The following is a 13,744-nucleotide window of genomic DNA, read 5'->3' as shown; positions in this document are numbered from 1 at the left end:
ATAAATTAGGAAGAATGAGTCTGGTAAAAAGCCTAGTGGCCAGTGTAAAAAATTAGAAGTTTTCAGGGTTTTTTTTTTTTGTTTTTGTTTTTTTTAATGTAAATGGTGGTATGGAAAAGTTAAAAAAAAAATAAATAAAATACAGTTAACATAAAAAAACTAATTTAAGGGTAACCTGTCAGATCAGACAATTCAATTAACCTACAGTTATGGGGTTAACTGTAGATTAATAGCATTTGGAAGGTGCCCGGTCGCCATACTGAAAGTGTGGCACCTGGGGGAAATTAACTGTATTCCTCCCGGGAGCCGACCACCTTCAGTCATACAGGTGTACCGGCACAGCTCCAGTCACCGCTCTCAGTTCATGGTAAGCACGCCCCAACACTTTGACTAAGACAGCTGCTCTCTGAAATGCTATGGTGTGCAAACATTGAATATATAAAAAATTGGATCTGCATTACTGATTTAGAAAATGTTAAAAAATGAAGATACTTAGCGCACAAATTGGCCAATTCATAGCAGCCCATCAGGCATGGCAAGGTGTATCCCTTTGATGGGATCCTAACCTTATATGCCTCTCCCGGGCTGGAAGCCTCCAATTTTAAGGGCATGTGCACACGCTGCGGTTTTGCTGCGGTTTTGCTCCGGTTTTGGCCCTGCAGAACCGCAGCAGTTCCGCAGACATGGTACTTTACCATGTTAGCTTATGGGTTTTCAAAACCGCAGTGCTCACGCTGCGGTTTTTTACCTGCGGAAAAGCTGCGGTTTTTTTTCTACAGCATGTCAATTGTTTCTGCGGATTCTGCTGCGGTTTGCCACCTATTCCATTGTCCAGGTGTCAAACCGCAGGGCAAAACCGCAGGTCACTTTACCTGCGGTTTTACCTGCGGTTCCGCAGGAAAAAACCCGCAGGTGAATCTGCAGTGTGTGCACATACCCTAAAAACGCCTTATGCTGATGGAAGGAGCGCTCAGTCAGAAAGGAGTATACTTTGACTGACAGCTGGCGGCCCCCCCGGGAGCTGCAAGTTAATAGCGTTATCAGCCTAACAGACTGCCTTTAAGCAAAATATTATTTTCTGATGACACATTCCCTTTAACATCCTGCTTGTATAACGTTAGGGCACATATCACATACCTTGTTCTCTTTTGACATAACACAGCTTTATATATGCATGCATATATTTCTTGCCCATCATTTATAGCAATGCTACTTTTTATGTCTACAGCGCCCCCTCCTGTAGATGGTGGATCTCCAGTCACCTGCTACAGCCTGGAGATGTCTGCTTCTGAAGGTGAACAGAGGGAGGTATACCAAGGAAATGAGGTTGAGCACACAGTTTGTGGCCTTCTGCCAGGAAAAGGTTATAGTTTCCGGATACGCGCAGCAAACAAAGCTGGGGTGTGTATATTTCTGCACTATGAGTGGTCATTTTGCATCAGGTTCTGAAAATTGGTGGTGGTGGTCATCCTGATCGTTACTTTTCATGTAGATCCCGGAACTCATGGATTATCTTTAGCAGAAGTATCCATCTAATTATAAGTTTGATTGATGCCTAATCCCTGTAGAAGTAAAGCGTCACAGAACCTGTATGTGTATAGTCATAGAATCGTAGAGTTGGAAGGGACCTCCTGGGCCATCTGGTCCAACCCCCCTGCTCAAAGCAGGAGTCGCTAAATCATCCCAGACAGATGTCTGTCCAGCCTCTGTTTGAAGACTTCTATTGAAGGAGAACTCACCACCTCTCGTGGCAGCCTGTTCCACTCATTGATCACTCTGTCAAAAAGTTTTTTCTAATATCTAATCTGTGTCTCCTCCCATTCAGTTTCATCCCATTGCTTCTAGTCTTTCCTTGTGCAAATGAGAATAAAGATGATCCTTCTGCAATGTGACAGCCCTTGAGATATTTGTAGACAGCTATTAAGTCTCCTCTCAGACTTCTGTTCTGCAAGTTAAGCATTCCCAAATCCTGCAACCTTTCCTCATAAGACAGGGTTTGCAGACCGGTCACCATTCTGGTCGCTCCAGTTTGTTGATGTCTGTTGATGTCCCAAACCTCGCCATCTTTGTGCCAGATTCTCTCCGGCTGAAAGACACAACAAGGCGACATAGGACTGCCTTTACTGATTGATTGTGGGGTGTATCATAAAATTCTATAGCCAGATTAGGGATGTAGGAAATCGCCTCTGCTCTCCATGGAAAGACGCCATGGTCATAGTCCGGAGATTCTAGATGTTTATGCTTAAAAATGATTCTAAATGTTGTGCACTCGCTTTATGGCACGTTGTGATACCATTTAGGTAGTTGTAATTTTAATGTTAGTATTTTAGTACTAAAACCATACATGTTGTATTACATTTTCTTTAGTTTGGACCATTTTCTGAAAAGAGTGAAATTACTACCGCACCCGGACCCCCAGATCAGTGCAAACCTCCTCACATAAGCTGCAGATCTGCAACCTGTGCACTTATACACTGGGAGGTAAGAGTAGAAAATAAAATGGATGTCCTGTAGTCACAGCTGCAGGCCACGTTTTGACAAAGAAAGTGGGTTTTATAGAGGTTAATAATACTCTTAGGAAACGGCAATCACTGTCCAAACGCCTTACTATAGCTCAACAGTTAAAGGGATATTCGGAGTTTTAAGAACCCATGTTCCTCGGCTGCAGTGTATTTTAAAAAACAATGGTGCTTCTACACTGCTCTTGGTGTCTGCAGCGATGCGGTTGATAACTGACCTCAGTGGATCTGAGCCGTATGCAGCCGCCACCTCGGGTGTTGGATGCAGCGCTGGAGAGACGAGCAGATATCAGGAGCTCGGCTCCGAACACAGGGAGGGTGAGTGACGTATAGGGTTTTTGTTTTTTTTAAATCAACTGCAGTTAGGGGAGAGGGGGTTTCTGACTCCCGATAACCCTTTTAATGAATTGGTGACAGTCAGTAGTTAAGATGGACCTCTTAAAATACTTACTAAAATTTCTGCTCCAGCCATACCTTCTAAAATCACACCTCTCTGTAAGTGCTTCCTTTGCAACTTTTTCACCAAGTGCAATTCTTGTACAAGCACAACCAGCAAATCCATCCAAATTATCATCAAGGCTGCATTTCCAACGCTTGGTGAGAAAATAGATGCCCTCTATGCCTGTCCCTAAACCCAATAAAGACTGCGCTGAAACGTATTTTTCTGCTTCTGTCCTTAAAATTTCATCCTTCTCATTATTCCAGTTTCTGCTTATACCAGTGAATCTCCAATAAACACCTACTTTCCTCGTGTGCTTTATGCACCTCTTTATATGCTCTAATTTACTATATTGAAATTAATAGTGAAATCGCTCCATAAAGGACACTCTAAAGCTTGCTGGTGGACTCCGGGGAAACTTTTTTTTTTTTGGTGCTTTCACTTTGTGTTCCAGCACCTGTTTGATGGCCCTGTTGGGTATTGCATCCGAAACCCCCGCAAAACGGGGTTCAAACATATGCGCCGACGGGGCCATAGACTACAATGGTGCTGGCAAAGTGAACATGTGCTCTGCTGTGCTGAATTTTCGGGCGTAGAGGCGGACACTCAGACGCAGTCTACTACATCTGGTTGTGCGTCGCCAGTATGTGTCAATGGCCCAAAAATAATGCAAGGCACAGCAAACGTTCACACTGTTGGCACCATTGTAGTCTATGACCCTGTCAGTGCAAAACTGGATTCTGACATAAGCCCTGAGGGGTCCGCGCCGTACGGATGCTGGAACACAGTCTGAAAGCACCCTTAGGGAGTACCTCTTTGGTATTCTAACGGTAGCTGCATATTTAGATTCAACCAATAAATATTAGTTATGCATGTAATTTAGAGAGATACTTGCACTATGTTTGTAGCGCGGCTTAGAAGGTCAGGAGATTTCCTGCTTGATGCCTCCTAAATATGCCACTATATAGCTGTACAGGTACATATGTCACCGTAGGCTTATAGTAAAAAAAAAATGTGTATATATAGGTTGCTTATTGTACTTTTTTCTTTTGTGCGAGTCCTCTGAATAGGTTAGTGGAGCAGATGGCATTGTTTTATACAGATTAAAGGGAATCTGTCGCCAGGTTTTTGCCACCTAATCTGAGAGCAGCATAATATAGAGACCGAGACCCTGATTCCAGTTTTGTCACTAACTGAGCTGCTTGCTGTAGTTTTGATAAAATGATAGTCTCCTGCTGATAAAACAACCCTTAGAGGTCACGTAAACTAGCTGCCATGTAAGTTCTCCATATTCATGAGCTCGGTATATCCCCACCACTGATTAACAGTTTTCTGTGTACACCGTGCATAGGCAGAAAGCTGCCAATCAGTGGCGTGAGCAGGATTATGCAGAGCTCAACATTCAGAGAGCTCTTAGTTCTGCAGCAGGCAAAACTGCCGAAAACATTAAAGTAATTGACACATCGCTGGAATCGGGGTCTTTCCCCGTATATCATGCTGTTCTCAGGATACCATAAACCTTGTGAGAGATTCCTTGTAAAAAGATATCCTAACACACTTTTAGCCTTCATTGAGTAAATGCAGCTTTCCTGGTGCTACGGCATATGTACCCAGCAAAAATACAGCATTAATTCAGCCTTAGTGTGCAGCTGAGCATTCAGTATTTCAAGCCATGCAGGTAATATACATCTATCTACCTTTTATCTGTCTATCTTTTATCTATCTATCTTTTTATCTATCCTTTTATCTATCTTTTATGTATCATCTATCTCATCATTATCTATTCTATTTGTCTCTTCATTATCTATTGATCTATTTATCTCTCCATCATGTATCTATCTCCTCATTATCTATTATCTTTCTATCTCTTCATTATCTATCTGTCTATCATCTATCTCAGTTGTCTGTACAAAAATAGAGTTTACATTCAATAGTCCTATTTTCAGTGATGGACTCTTCGGGCGTCTTATGGTTGCCATCTTTGAGAAGGTGTTTAAGGACCTGATGGATTTTTTTTTTTTGTTCTATTGCGCCAATTCTTTGGAATGCACTTCCCAGGTCAATACGATTTTTCCCTAATCCCCACAATTTTAAGCGTGCCCTGAAAACGCATTTGTTCAGAATGGCCTACCGCCTCAACACATTAACCTAATCTATCCCTGTGTGGCACAGCCAAAAGTTTTACCATAACCAGGTTCCCCGCATCATGATCCCACATGCTTTATGCATCCATTAGCCCTCTGTGTCTGTACTGTTACACACTTAACATTATGGCTGGTCCATACAATCAGGGCAACTGTTACCACCCACCTTTTGTGTCTACCTCTTTCCTCATAGACTGTAAGCTTGCGAGCAGGGCCCTTACTCCTCTTGGTATTTGTTATAATCTACTGTATTTGATTATTGTTATGCTGTAATGTATATTGTCTGTACAAATCCCCTCTGAAATGTAAAGTGCTGCAGAATATGTCGGCGCTATAGAAATAAAATTTATTATTGTCACTGTGCTATTTAACTGCAAATTATTAATTCTAAATGCAATAAGTGTGCACAGAAGTTATGTGATAAATCCAGATTGTTATTTTTTATTCTTCATCCCACAGGCCCCCAATAATAATGGTGCAGACATTACGGAGTACAGAGTGGAGTGGGGGGGCATGGAAGGCTGCATGCAGATTTGCTACTGCGGCCCTGGCTATTCTTACGAGATGAAAGGTCTTTCTCCAGCAATTGTCTACTACTGCAGGGTTCAGGCAAGTTCCTGTAGAATTTTCGGGTTATTTAGCACTAGAACAAAGTCTGTCTGGGTTTTGCTGCTGTGATTTATACTTTCCTGTGCTTCGTTATCATACTTGCAGGCTGTGAATGTTGCTGGCACCGGCCTCTTCAGCGACGTAGTAGCATGTTTGACTCCTGCTTCTGTACCGGCAGCCGTGACAAACCTCTGGGGAATGAAGGAGGAGGAAATGGAGAACCCACATTATTATTCACCTTCCATCTGCCTTGCTGTAGCTTGGGATCGGCCATGTGACCACGGCGCAGAAATTACTGGCTACATTCTAGACTATGGAGACAAGCAGACCATCACTGTAGGAAAGTCCTCCAGCTACGTTATAGAACAGTTACAGCCAGACTCCACATACAGGTACAGAGCAAATCACAAATCATCTTTTGGTAGACATATGTTGTCCTATATGATAGATGCTGCCGCAAAATGTTAATCTTGGAGGCAACCTCCTTGCAGACTGTTATGTAATACATAATTCATTGCTCTTAAAGAGGTTGTGGGTAAAATGTATGGCATTCCCTGGAGCGGTAGCCAAATCCCAACAGTGTGTAATACACACTCCGCTTTCCATTTCCATACTTTCGTCAGCACATGACCACTGCTGGCGCTGAATCCTAACTGTGTGTGCATCACACATACAGTAGTTGAGATTCGGGAAAAATTCAGTGCTTGCCGAAGATTTTATCAAGTGAAGCCAATTCCTTTTAGATCTGCGCTCTTTCTCGACATTATATTGAAACCTCTGGTTCATATATAGGTCAATAGTTTGAGCTTATTTGATTGGCACGTTCTCAGAGATAATACCGAGGGCTTTAAGCATTTCCCGACCTGTGACGCAGCGTATCCGTCATGAAAACCTGTGCCATTTTGACCTGTGACGCAGTATATGTGTCATGGCGGAATCACGTTCCTGCAGGTCGGGTGACCGGGGTCACTGAAAGGTCACCCGACCCGCAGGTACAGGAGGACTTGTACTTCACCCCGGGGGAGGTGGCTTTGCCCCCCCCCCCATGACTACGTTCGCTCTGAGTGGCTGTTACACTTTCAACAGCCAGTCAGAGAAATTGTAATATTTCACCTATGAAACTTGGTGAAATGTTACAATCCAGCCATGGCCGAAGCTGCAATATCATGGGCCATGGCTGGAGACCGTGATCTGACCCCCACGACTGACGGGGGGCGATCTGTCACCTCCGTCAGTATTTGTTCCCCTCCCCCGCCTTCCGATTTCCCCCCCCCCCCCCCCCCCCGGGGTTAGGGTTGGAATTAGGGTTAGGGTTGGAATTAGGGTTAGGGTTGGAATTAGGGTTGGAATTAGGGTTAGGGTTGGAATTGGGGTTAGGGTTGGAATTAGGGTTGGGGTTGGGGTTGTAATTAGGGTTAGGGTTGGGATTAGGGTTAACATTAGGGTTAGGGGTGTGTTGAGGTTAGGGTTGGGATTAGGGTTAGGCTTGTGGTTAGGGTTATGGTTAGAGTTGGGACTAGGGTTAGGGGTGTGTTGGGGCTAGGGTTGTGGTTAGGGTTAGGGGTGTGTTAGGGTTAGGTGTGTGTTGGGGTTAGGGTTGGAGATAGAATTGAGGGGTTTCCACTGGTTAGGTACATCAGGGGGTCTCCAAATGCGACATGGCGCCACCATTGATTCCAGCCAATTTTACGTTCAAAAAGTCAAACGGTGCTCCCTCCCTTCTGAGCCCCGACTTGTGCCCAAACAGTGGTTTACCCCAACATATGGGGCATCAGCGTACTCAAACAAAAAAATTGCTCAACTTTGGGGGTCTAATTTCTCCTGTTCCCCTTGGGAAAATAAAAAAATTGGGGGCTAAAACATTATTTTTGTGGGAAAAAAAAAAAATGATTTTTTATTTTCACGGCTCTACGTTATAAACTTCTGTGAAGCACTTGAGGGGTTCAAAGTGCTCACCACACATCTAGATAAGTTCCCTGGGGGGTCTAGTTTCCAAAATGGGGTCACTTGTTGGGGAGCTCCAAAGTTTAGGCACACAGGGGCTCTCCTTACGTGACATGGTGTCCGCTAACGATTGGAGCTAATTTTCCATTCAAAAAGTCAAATGGTGCTCCTTCCCTTCCAGGCCCTGCCGTGCACCCAGCAGTGGTTTATGACCAAATATGAGGTATCGGTGTACTTGGAGAAATTGCCCAACAAATTTTAGGATTCATTTTATCCTGTTGCCCATGTGAAAATGAAAAAACTGAGGCTGAAAGAAATTTTTTGTTGGAAAAACTAAAATGTCCATTTTTTCCTTCCACATTGCTTTAGTTCTTATGAAGCACCTGAAGGGTTAATAATCTTCTTGAATGTGGTTTTGAGTAGCTTGATGTGCAGTTTTTAGAATGGTGTCACTTTTGTCAAAATGACTTCAAATGTGAGGTGGTCCCTAAAAAAAAAAAAATGGTTTTGTAACTTTTGTTGTAAAAATGAGAAATCGCTGGTCAACTTTTAACCCTTATAACTTCCTAACAAAAAAAAATTGTTTCCTAAATTGTGCTGATGTAAAGTAGACATGTGGGAAATGTTATTTATTAACTATTTTGTGTCACATAACTCTCTGGTTTAACAGAATAAAAATTCAGAATTTGAAAATTGCGAAATTTTCAACATTTTCGCCAAATTTCCGATTTTTTCATAAACGAAAAAATTATAGACCTAAATAAATCCCTATCATGAAGCCCAATGTGTCACGAAAAAATAATCTCAGAATCGCTAGGATGCATTGAAGCGTTCCTGAGTTATTACCTCCTAAAGGGACACTGGTCAGAATTGCCAAAAATGGCCAGGTCATTAAGGTCAAAATAGGCTGGGTCGTGAAAAGGTTAATAGCATGTAGTAATTTAATTTATTATAATAAGAAAGTGTTTTCCAATGTTCTTTAATGTATTCACATAGTTGCTAATTATTCTGTTTGCTACGTCCTAGAATCCGGGTTCAAGCCCTAAACAGTCTGGGAGCAGGTCCTTTCAGCCACTCTGTAAAATTGAAAACCAAGCCCCTTCCCCCCGAGCCCCCGCGCCTGGAATGTGCGGTGTATGGTCACCAGAGCCTTAAGCTGAAATGGGGAGACGGCTCGTCCAGGGCCGCCCCAACAGACTCCATCCAGTACCACCTTCAGATGGAGGACAAGAGTGAAAGGTGAGGCGATACCTGCTGTGATTTCATCTGGGCTACCAAATTGTTGCTACAAGGTCAAAAATATGCCCTATACACATTCGTATTTGCACATGAATTATTGTCTTGTTTGTTTTTTTTTTATCAGATTATTATGAGCAGAGCATAGATATTCAGTATCAGTGGCTTTTTTAAAAAATCATCCTTTTTCTCCCTGCTGATAAAAGGTGCCTGGCAGCCACTTATCTGCCTCCTCTTAAAATAACATGCATACTTACCTGAGTCTTAAAAGTGTAATAAATCAGTAAATGCTGCATCCATATAGTAGTGACTACTCACCTGGTCCCTCTATATGCAGAAGCATAAAAGGCTACGGACATAGTGGTCACCGCTGCCACAGATGGGAACATGTTCCTCTGATCTTGAAGAATTTAAGGATATACAGCATCACTGAATGTATTACCTCTTTATTTTAGGACAACCATTTCTAAAGATAATGATGCAAATGAATCAATATATTAGCACACCTAATTGCTGTATAGCCAAATCCCATGTTCACGAAGCCCCAGCGCTGGGGGAGAGGCTGGCACAATATTTGGGCAGATTAGCGTTATCGATAAATCGCTACAAATGTCTTTTTATATTGAGCAAAAACATATGAAAGAGCAGCGTGGAAGTTCAAAGTGTATATAATTGTTCTGTTACTTATTTACACGTTTTATTCTTTTTCTTCGTCAGGTTTATCTCCTTATACAGAGGTCCTTGTCATACGTATAAGGTGCAAAGATTAAATGAGTCCACAACATACAAATTTCGCATTCAGGCTTGTAATGAAGCTGGAGAGGGACCCTTCTCCCCAGAATATATATTCACAACCCCTAAATCCCTCCCTCCTGCCCTGAAAGGTATGTGCGCCTGTTCCAGTATGCAGAGAAATGGCTCAATTGTATTTTTATTGCTTTTTTTTTTTTTTTTTTTTAAAGGAGTTTGATCCTTTTCTCTTCTTACGTTCTTCTACATGCTTTCATTTACCAGCTCCTCGAATAGACCGAATAAATGATCACAGCTGTGAAGTCTTCTGGGAATCCCTGACCCCAATGAAGGGTGATCCCGTCATCTACATTCTACAAATAATGGTCGGGAAAGACTCCGATTTTAAACAGGTATTTCACCTCTTGAATCACATGATTTATTGTACATCGTATAATAATGAATAATCAATTAAAAATCACTACTAATATACATATATATGTGTACAGTGGCATGTAAAAGTTTGTGCACCCCTGGTCAAAATTGCTGCTATTGTGAACAGTTAAGCAAGTTGAAGCTGAAATGATCTATAAATGTCCTAAAGTTATTAAAGATGACACATTTTTCCTTTGTGTTTTTAGGCAAATATATATATTTCATATTTTGCAAAAAGTAAAATCAGTCAATGTGAAAGTTTGGGCACCCTGCATAGTTAGTACTTAGCAGCACCCCCTTTTGAAAGCATCGCAGCTTGTAAACTCTTTTTGTAGCCAGAAGAGAGTCTTTCAGTTCTTGTTTGAGGGATTTTCATCCATTCTTTCTTGGAGAAAACTTCCAGTTCTGTGAGATTAATGGGTCCTCTTGCATGCTCTGCTATTTTAAGGTCTAGTCACAGATTTTCAATGATAAGATCAGGGGTCTGTGACGGCCATTGTAAAACCTTCAGCTTGCGCTTTTTGAGGTAGACTATTGTGGAGTTTGACGTGTGTTTAGGATCATTATCCATTTGTGGAAGCCATACTCTTTTCAACTTCAGCTTTTTACAGATGGTGTTATCTTTTCATCAAGTATTTGTTGAAATTTCATTGAATCCATTCTTCCCCCTACCCGTGAAATGTTCCCCATGCCATTGGCTGTAACTCAACCCCAAAGCATGATTGATCCACCCCCATGCTTAATGATTGGCGAGATGTTCTTTTCCTGAAATTCTGTGCCCTTTTTTCTTCACACATACCTTTGATTATTGTGGCTTACCGACCTTGGACGTAAGGATACAATCAGGCAATTTCTCTCTCACCAATGACAGCACCACGGAGAGAGGGGATCCACCCTTCAGGGACAGGAACCTACAGATAAAAAGGGCGGTACCTCTCCTCGGCCTTCAGTTGGGTTCCTGTCCCTGACGGGCGACCCACAGGACGAGCGGTACCTGTATCTGTATGTCCGGATCCGGGGCTGACCTGACCAGGGCATGGCAGTGGGGAGGCTCCTGTAATGGTGGGTGCGGTGCCCGAAGCCGCCACCGTTGGGGCCGATGCGGGCTGCCAGGTGAGCAGAGGGGAGATGTCGGAGCCGCCACTCCGGAGAGGAGGTCGGGGCTCGCAGGGACCCGGTAAACGCGGGCAGCGCCATGGTACAGAGGTGTAACGAAATGGCCGCTGCCCCGGAAGTAGATACCGGCTTCCGGGTCCCAGAAATCGGCGCATGCGCAGGAGCGCTCTCCCCGGCAGAAGCGGTGCAGGATGGGAGCGGTGACCTCACACGCCGGGAAATTTAAAATGGTGGAGCTGCAAAACACTCCTGGCTGGAAGCGATCCTGTGCACAATGGGGGACAGCGACCAACAACAGGAGTAGCAGCCCAGGCAGCAGCTTAAGCAGCAGCACCACCATCATCGACAAAAGGAACGAGACAGGAATAATGGCCGTTCCATCAGTCACTCCACGCAGTGCAGCACATCAGCCGCAAGGAGCAAATCGCCACCACATCAGCCTGTACAGGACCTGACTCCATCTCCTGAATCGGTACCTGCAGCCACGTACTTTCGGGTGAGTGATGTTCGAGAATGTTCACCATTATAATAGAATTCCTTTCCCTTATTAGGGAAAGAAGAAGGGGAAAAAGAAGAACAGGGAGTGCCCTACTTGTACTAGTCCCCTACCTATGTTATGGGAGAAAAAACTCTGCGAATCTTGTAAAAAGGAAGTGCTTTGTCAGGAAGTCCCAGATTTCGCCTCTGACCTAAGAGCCGCAATTAAATCGGAGGTTCAGAGTGCCCTTAGGGTGTGTACACACGCTGCGGATTCTGCTGCGGATCCGGCCGCTGCGGATCCGCATCAGTTTTTGCTGCGGTGTACAGTACAAAAAAATTACTCAAAGGTGGATAAGAATAGGAAATCCCATAGGATCAAACAAATATACAACATGAATGATGATAAAAAATAAAAAATAATAATGAATGGCACAACCTTTATAGAAATAAAAATGCCTTTATTAAAATGTTGGCACAACAATTAAGTGCATAAAAAATGTACATATATATATATATATATATATATATATATATATATATATATATATATTAAAAAAGAAAAATTAATAATGACATATACAACCACATTAGCAATAGAAAAACCGTTCCATAACAAACGAGGCTACATTAATAATCCAGGTAAAAAAGTGCATGTGTATAGTGACACAAAAATCGCATGAAAAAATTCATAAATGTGCCGAAAGTGCAAGAGTGCAACTGTGTAAATAATACAAATCGCCCTAAGGCAGTGCAATTAAAACACCAAATGTAAAATACCTGTTAGCCAATTAACGCTATGTGGGTTGTATAGTAACGCGCCCCGACGCGCGTTTCGGGAATAAAATCTCCTTCGTCAGGGGGATAGATACTCTTCTGCGGTGTACAGTAGCATTCTAACCTATTGGGAAAAAAACGCTGTGCAGACGCTGCGGAATTATCCGCGCGGATTTGCTGCGGTTTCAAAACCGCAGAAAGAATTGACATGTCAATCCTTTCTGCAGATTCCGCTGCGGTTTGCCATCTCCATTGTGGAGATGAAAAATCGCAGGCTAATCCACAGGTAAAACTGCAGGTCTTTTGACCTGCAGATTTACCTGCAGATTTTACAAAATCTGCGCGGCCAAATCCGCAGAGCATTCCGCAGCGTGTGCCCATACCCTTAAATCCCTTAAACACAGGGATAAAACAAAAAAGAAAAACACGATAGTGGCTTCCCAAACTGAACCCTCGACGTCGGGGGAGATCACTTCTAGTACCTCGGAATCTGGCTCCTCATCCTCCGACGCGGAAACGGGGATGTCACTGTTTTCCCCTAGAACAGGTAGACATGCTAGTGAGGGCTGTAAGGTCTACCATAGGGGTGTTAGACTCTAGGCCCGATAAAACAGTCCAGGACATAATATTCGAGGGACTAGGCCAAAAAAAGCGGAGCGTGTTCCCACTAAACGAAAATGTTCAGGGCCTTATCAAAAAAGAATGGGAGAAACCGGATAGGAAAAACACCACCGTCCGTTCCCTAAAAAGGAAATATCCCTTCGATGAAGAGGCATCTACGTCTTGGGATAAAGCCCTGAAGCTCGACGTAGCAGTTGCAAAGGCCTCAAAGAAATTCGCTCTTCCCTTTGAGGGCATGGGTACCCTCAAGGATCCCCTAGATAAAAAGGCAGACGCCTATCTTAAAGGGGCATGGGAATCAGGAGGTAATCTCAGGCCAGCTATAGCGGCGACATGTACCTCAAGAGCCCTAATGGTATGGGTGGACCAACTTGAGAAGCAGCTAAGGGAAGGGACACCAAGGGATAAGATCCTGGATTCCATCCCAGTAATAAGGGGAGCAGCTGCCTTTTTAGCGGACTCATCGGCCGACTCGGTACGATTATTGTCCAAGGCAGCAGCACTTTCAAATGCAGCCAGAAGAACACTATGGCTCAAAAGTTGGCCAGGGGACCTACAGACTAAAATGAAATTGTGTTCGATCTCCTGTGAAGGGAAATTCCTTTTCGGGAGACGTTAGACGACATCCTCCAGAAGGCAGGGGATAAAAACGGGTTTCCAGACCTGGGACCTGCAGCATTCAAGAGGCCCTTTCGGAA

At 43.4% G+C, this 13,744-nt stretch overlaps 1 protein-coding gene across 8 annotated transcripts in view; it reads left to right on the top strand.

The window, feature by feature from the left end:
• Positions 1–13,744, top strand: part of FNDC3A (fibronectin type III domain containing 3A) — a 344,582-nt gene that overhangs the window by 312,993 nt on the left and 17,845 nt on the right. For all 8 annotated transcript variants that reach the window (XM_073546112.1, XM_073546108.1, XM_073546110.1 and 5 more), the window contains 7 exons: positions 1,229–1,401; positions 2,368–2,481; positions 5,562–5,711; positions 5,817–6,103; positions 8,682–8,894; positions 9,609–9,775; positions 9,906–10,033. In XM_073546112.1, coding sequence (XP_073402213.1) covers positions 1,229–1,401; positions 2,368–2,481; positions 5,562–5,711; positions 5,817–6,103; positions 8,682–8,894; positions 9,609–9,775; positions 9,906–10,033 — 1,232 coding nt within the window. The remainder of the gene's footprint in view (positions 1–1,228; positions 1,402–2,367; positions 2,482–5,561; positions 5,712–5,816; positions 6,104–8,681; positions 8,895–9,608; positions 9,776–9,905; positions 10,034–13,744) is intronic.

The sequence above is a fragment of the Dendrobates tinctorius genome, unplaced genomic scaffold (genome assembly GCF_039654945.1).
Source record: "Dendrobates tinctorius isolate UK_male_01 unplaced genomic scaffold, ASM3965494v1 ptg000145l, whole genome shotgun sequence".
Taxonomy (NCBI): Eukaryota; Metazoa; Chordata; class Amphibia; order Anura; family Dendrobatidae; genus Dendrobates; species Dendrobates tinctorius.
Note: the sequence above shows the minus strand (reverse complement) of the source record. Positions and strands in the feature narration are given on the sequence as shown.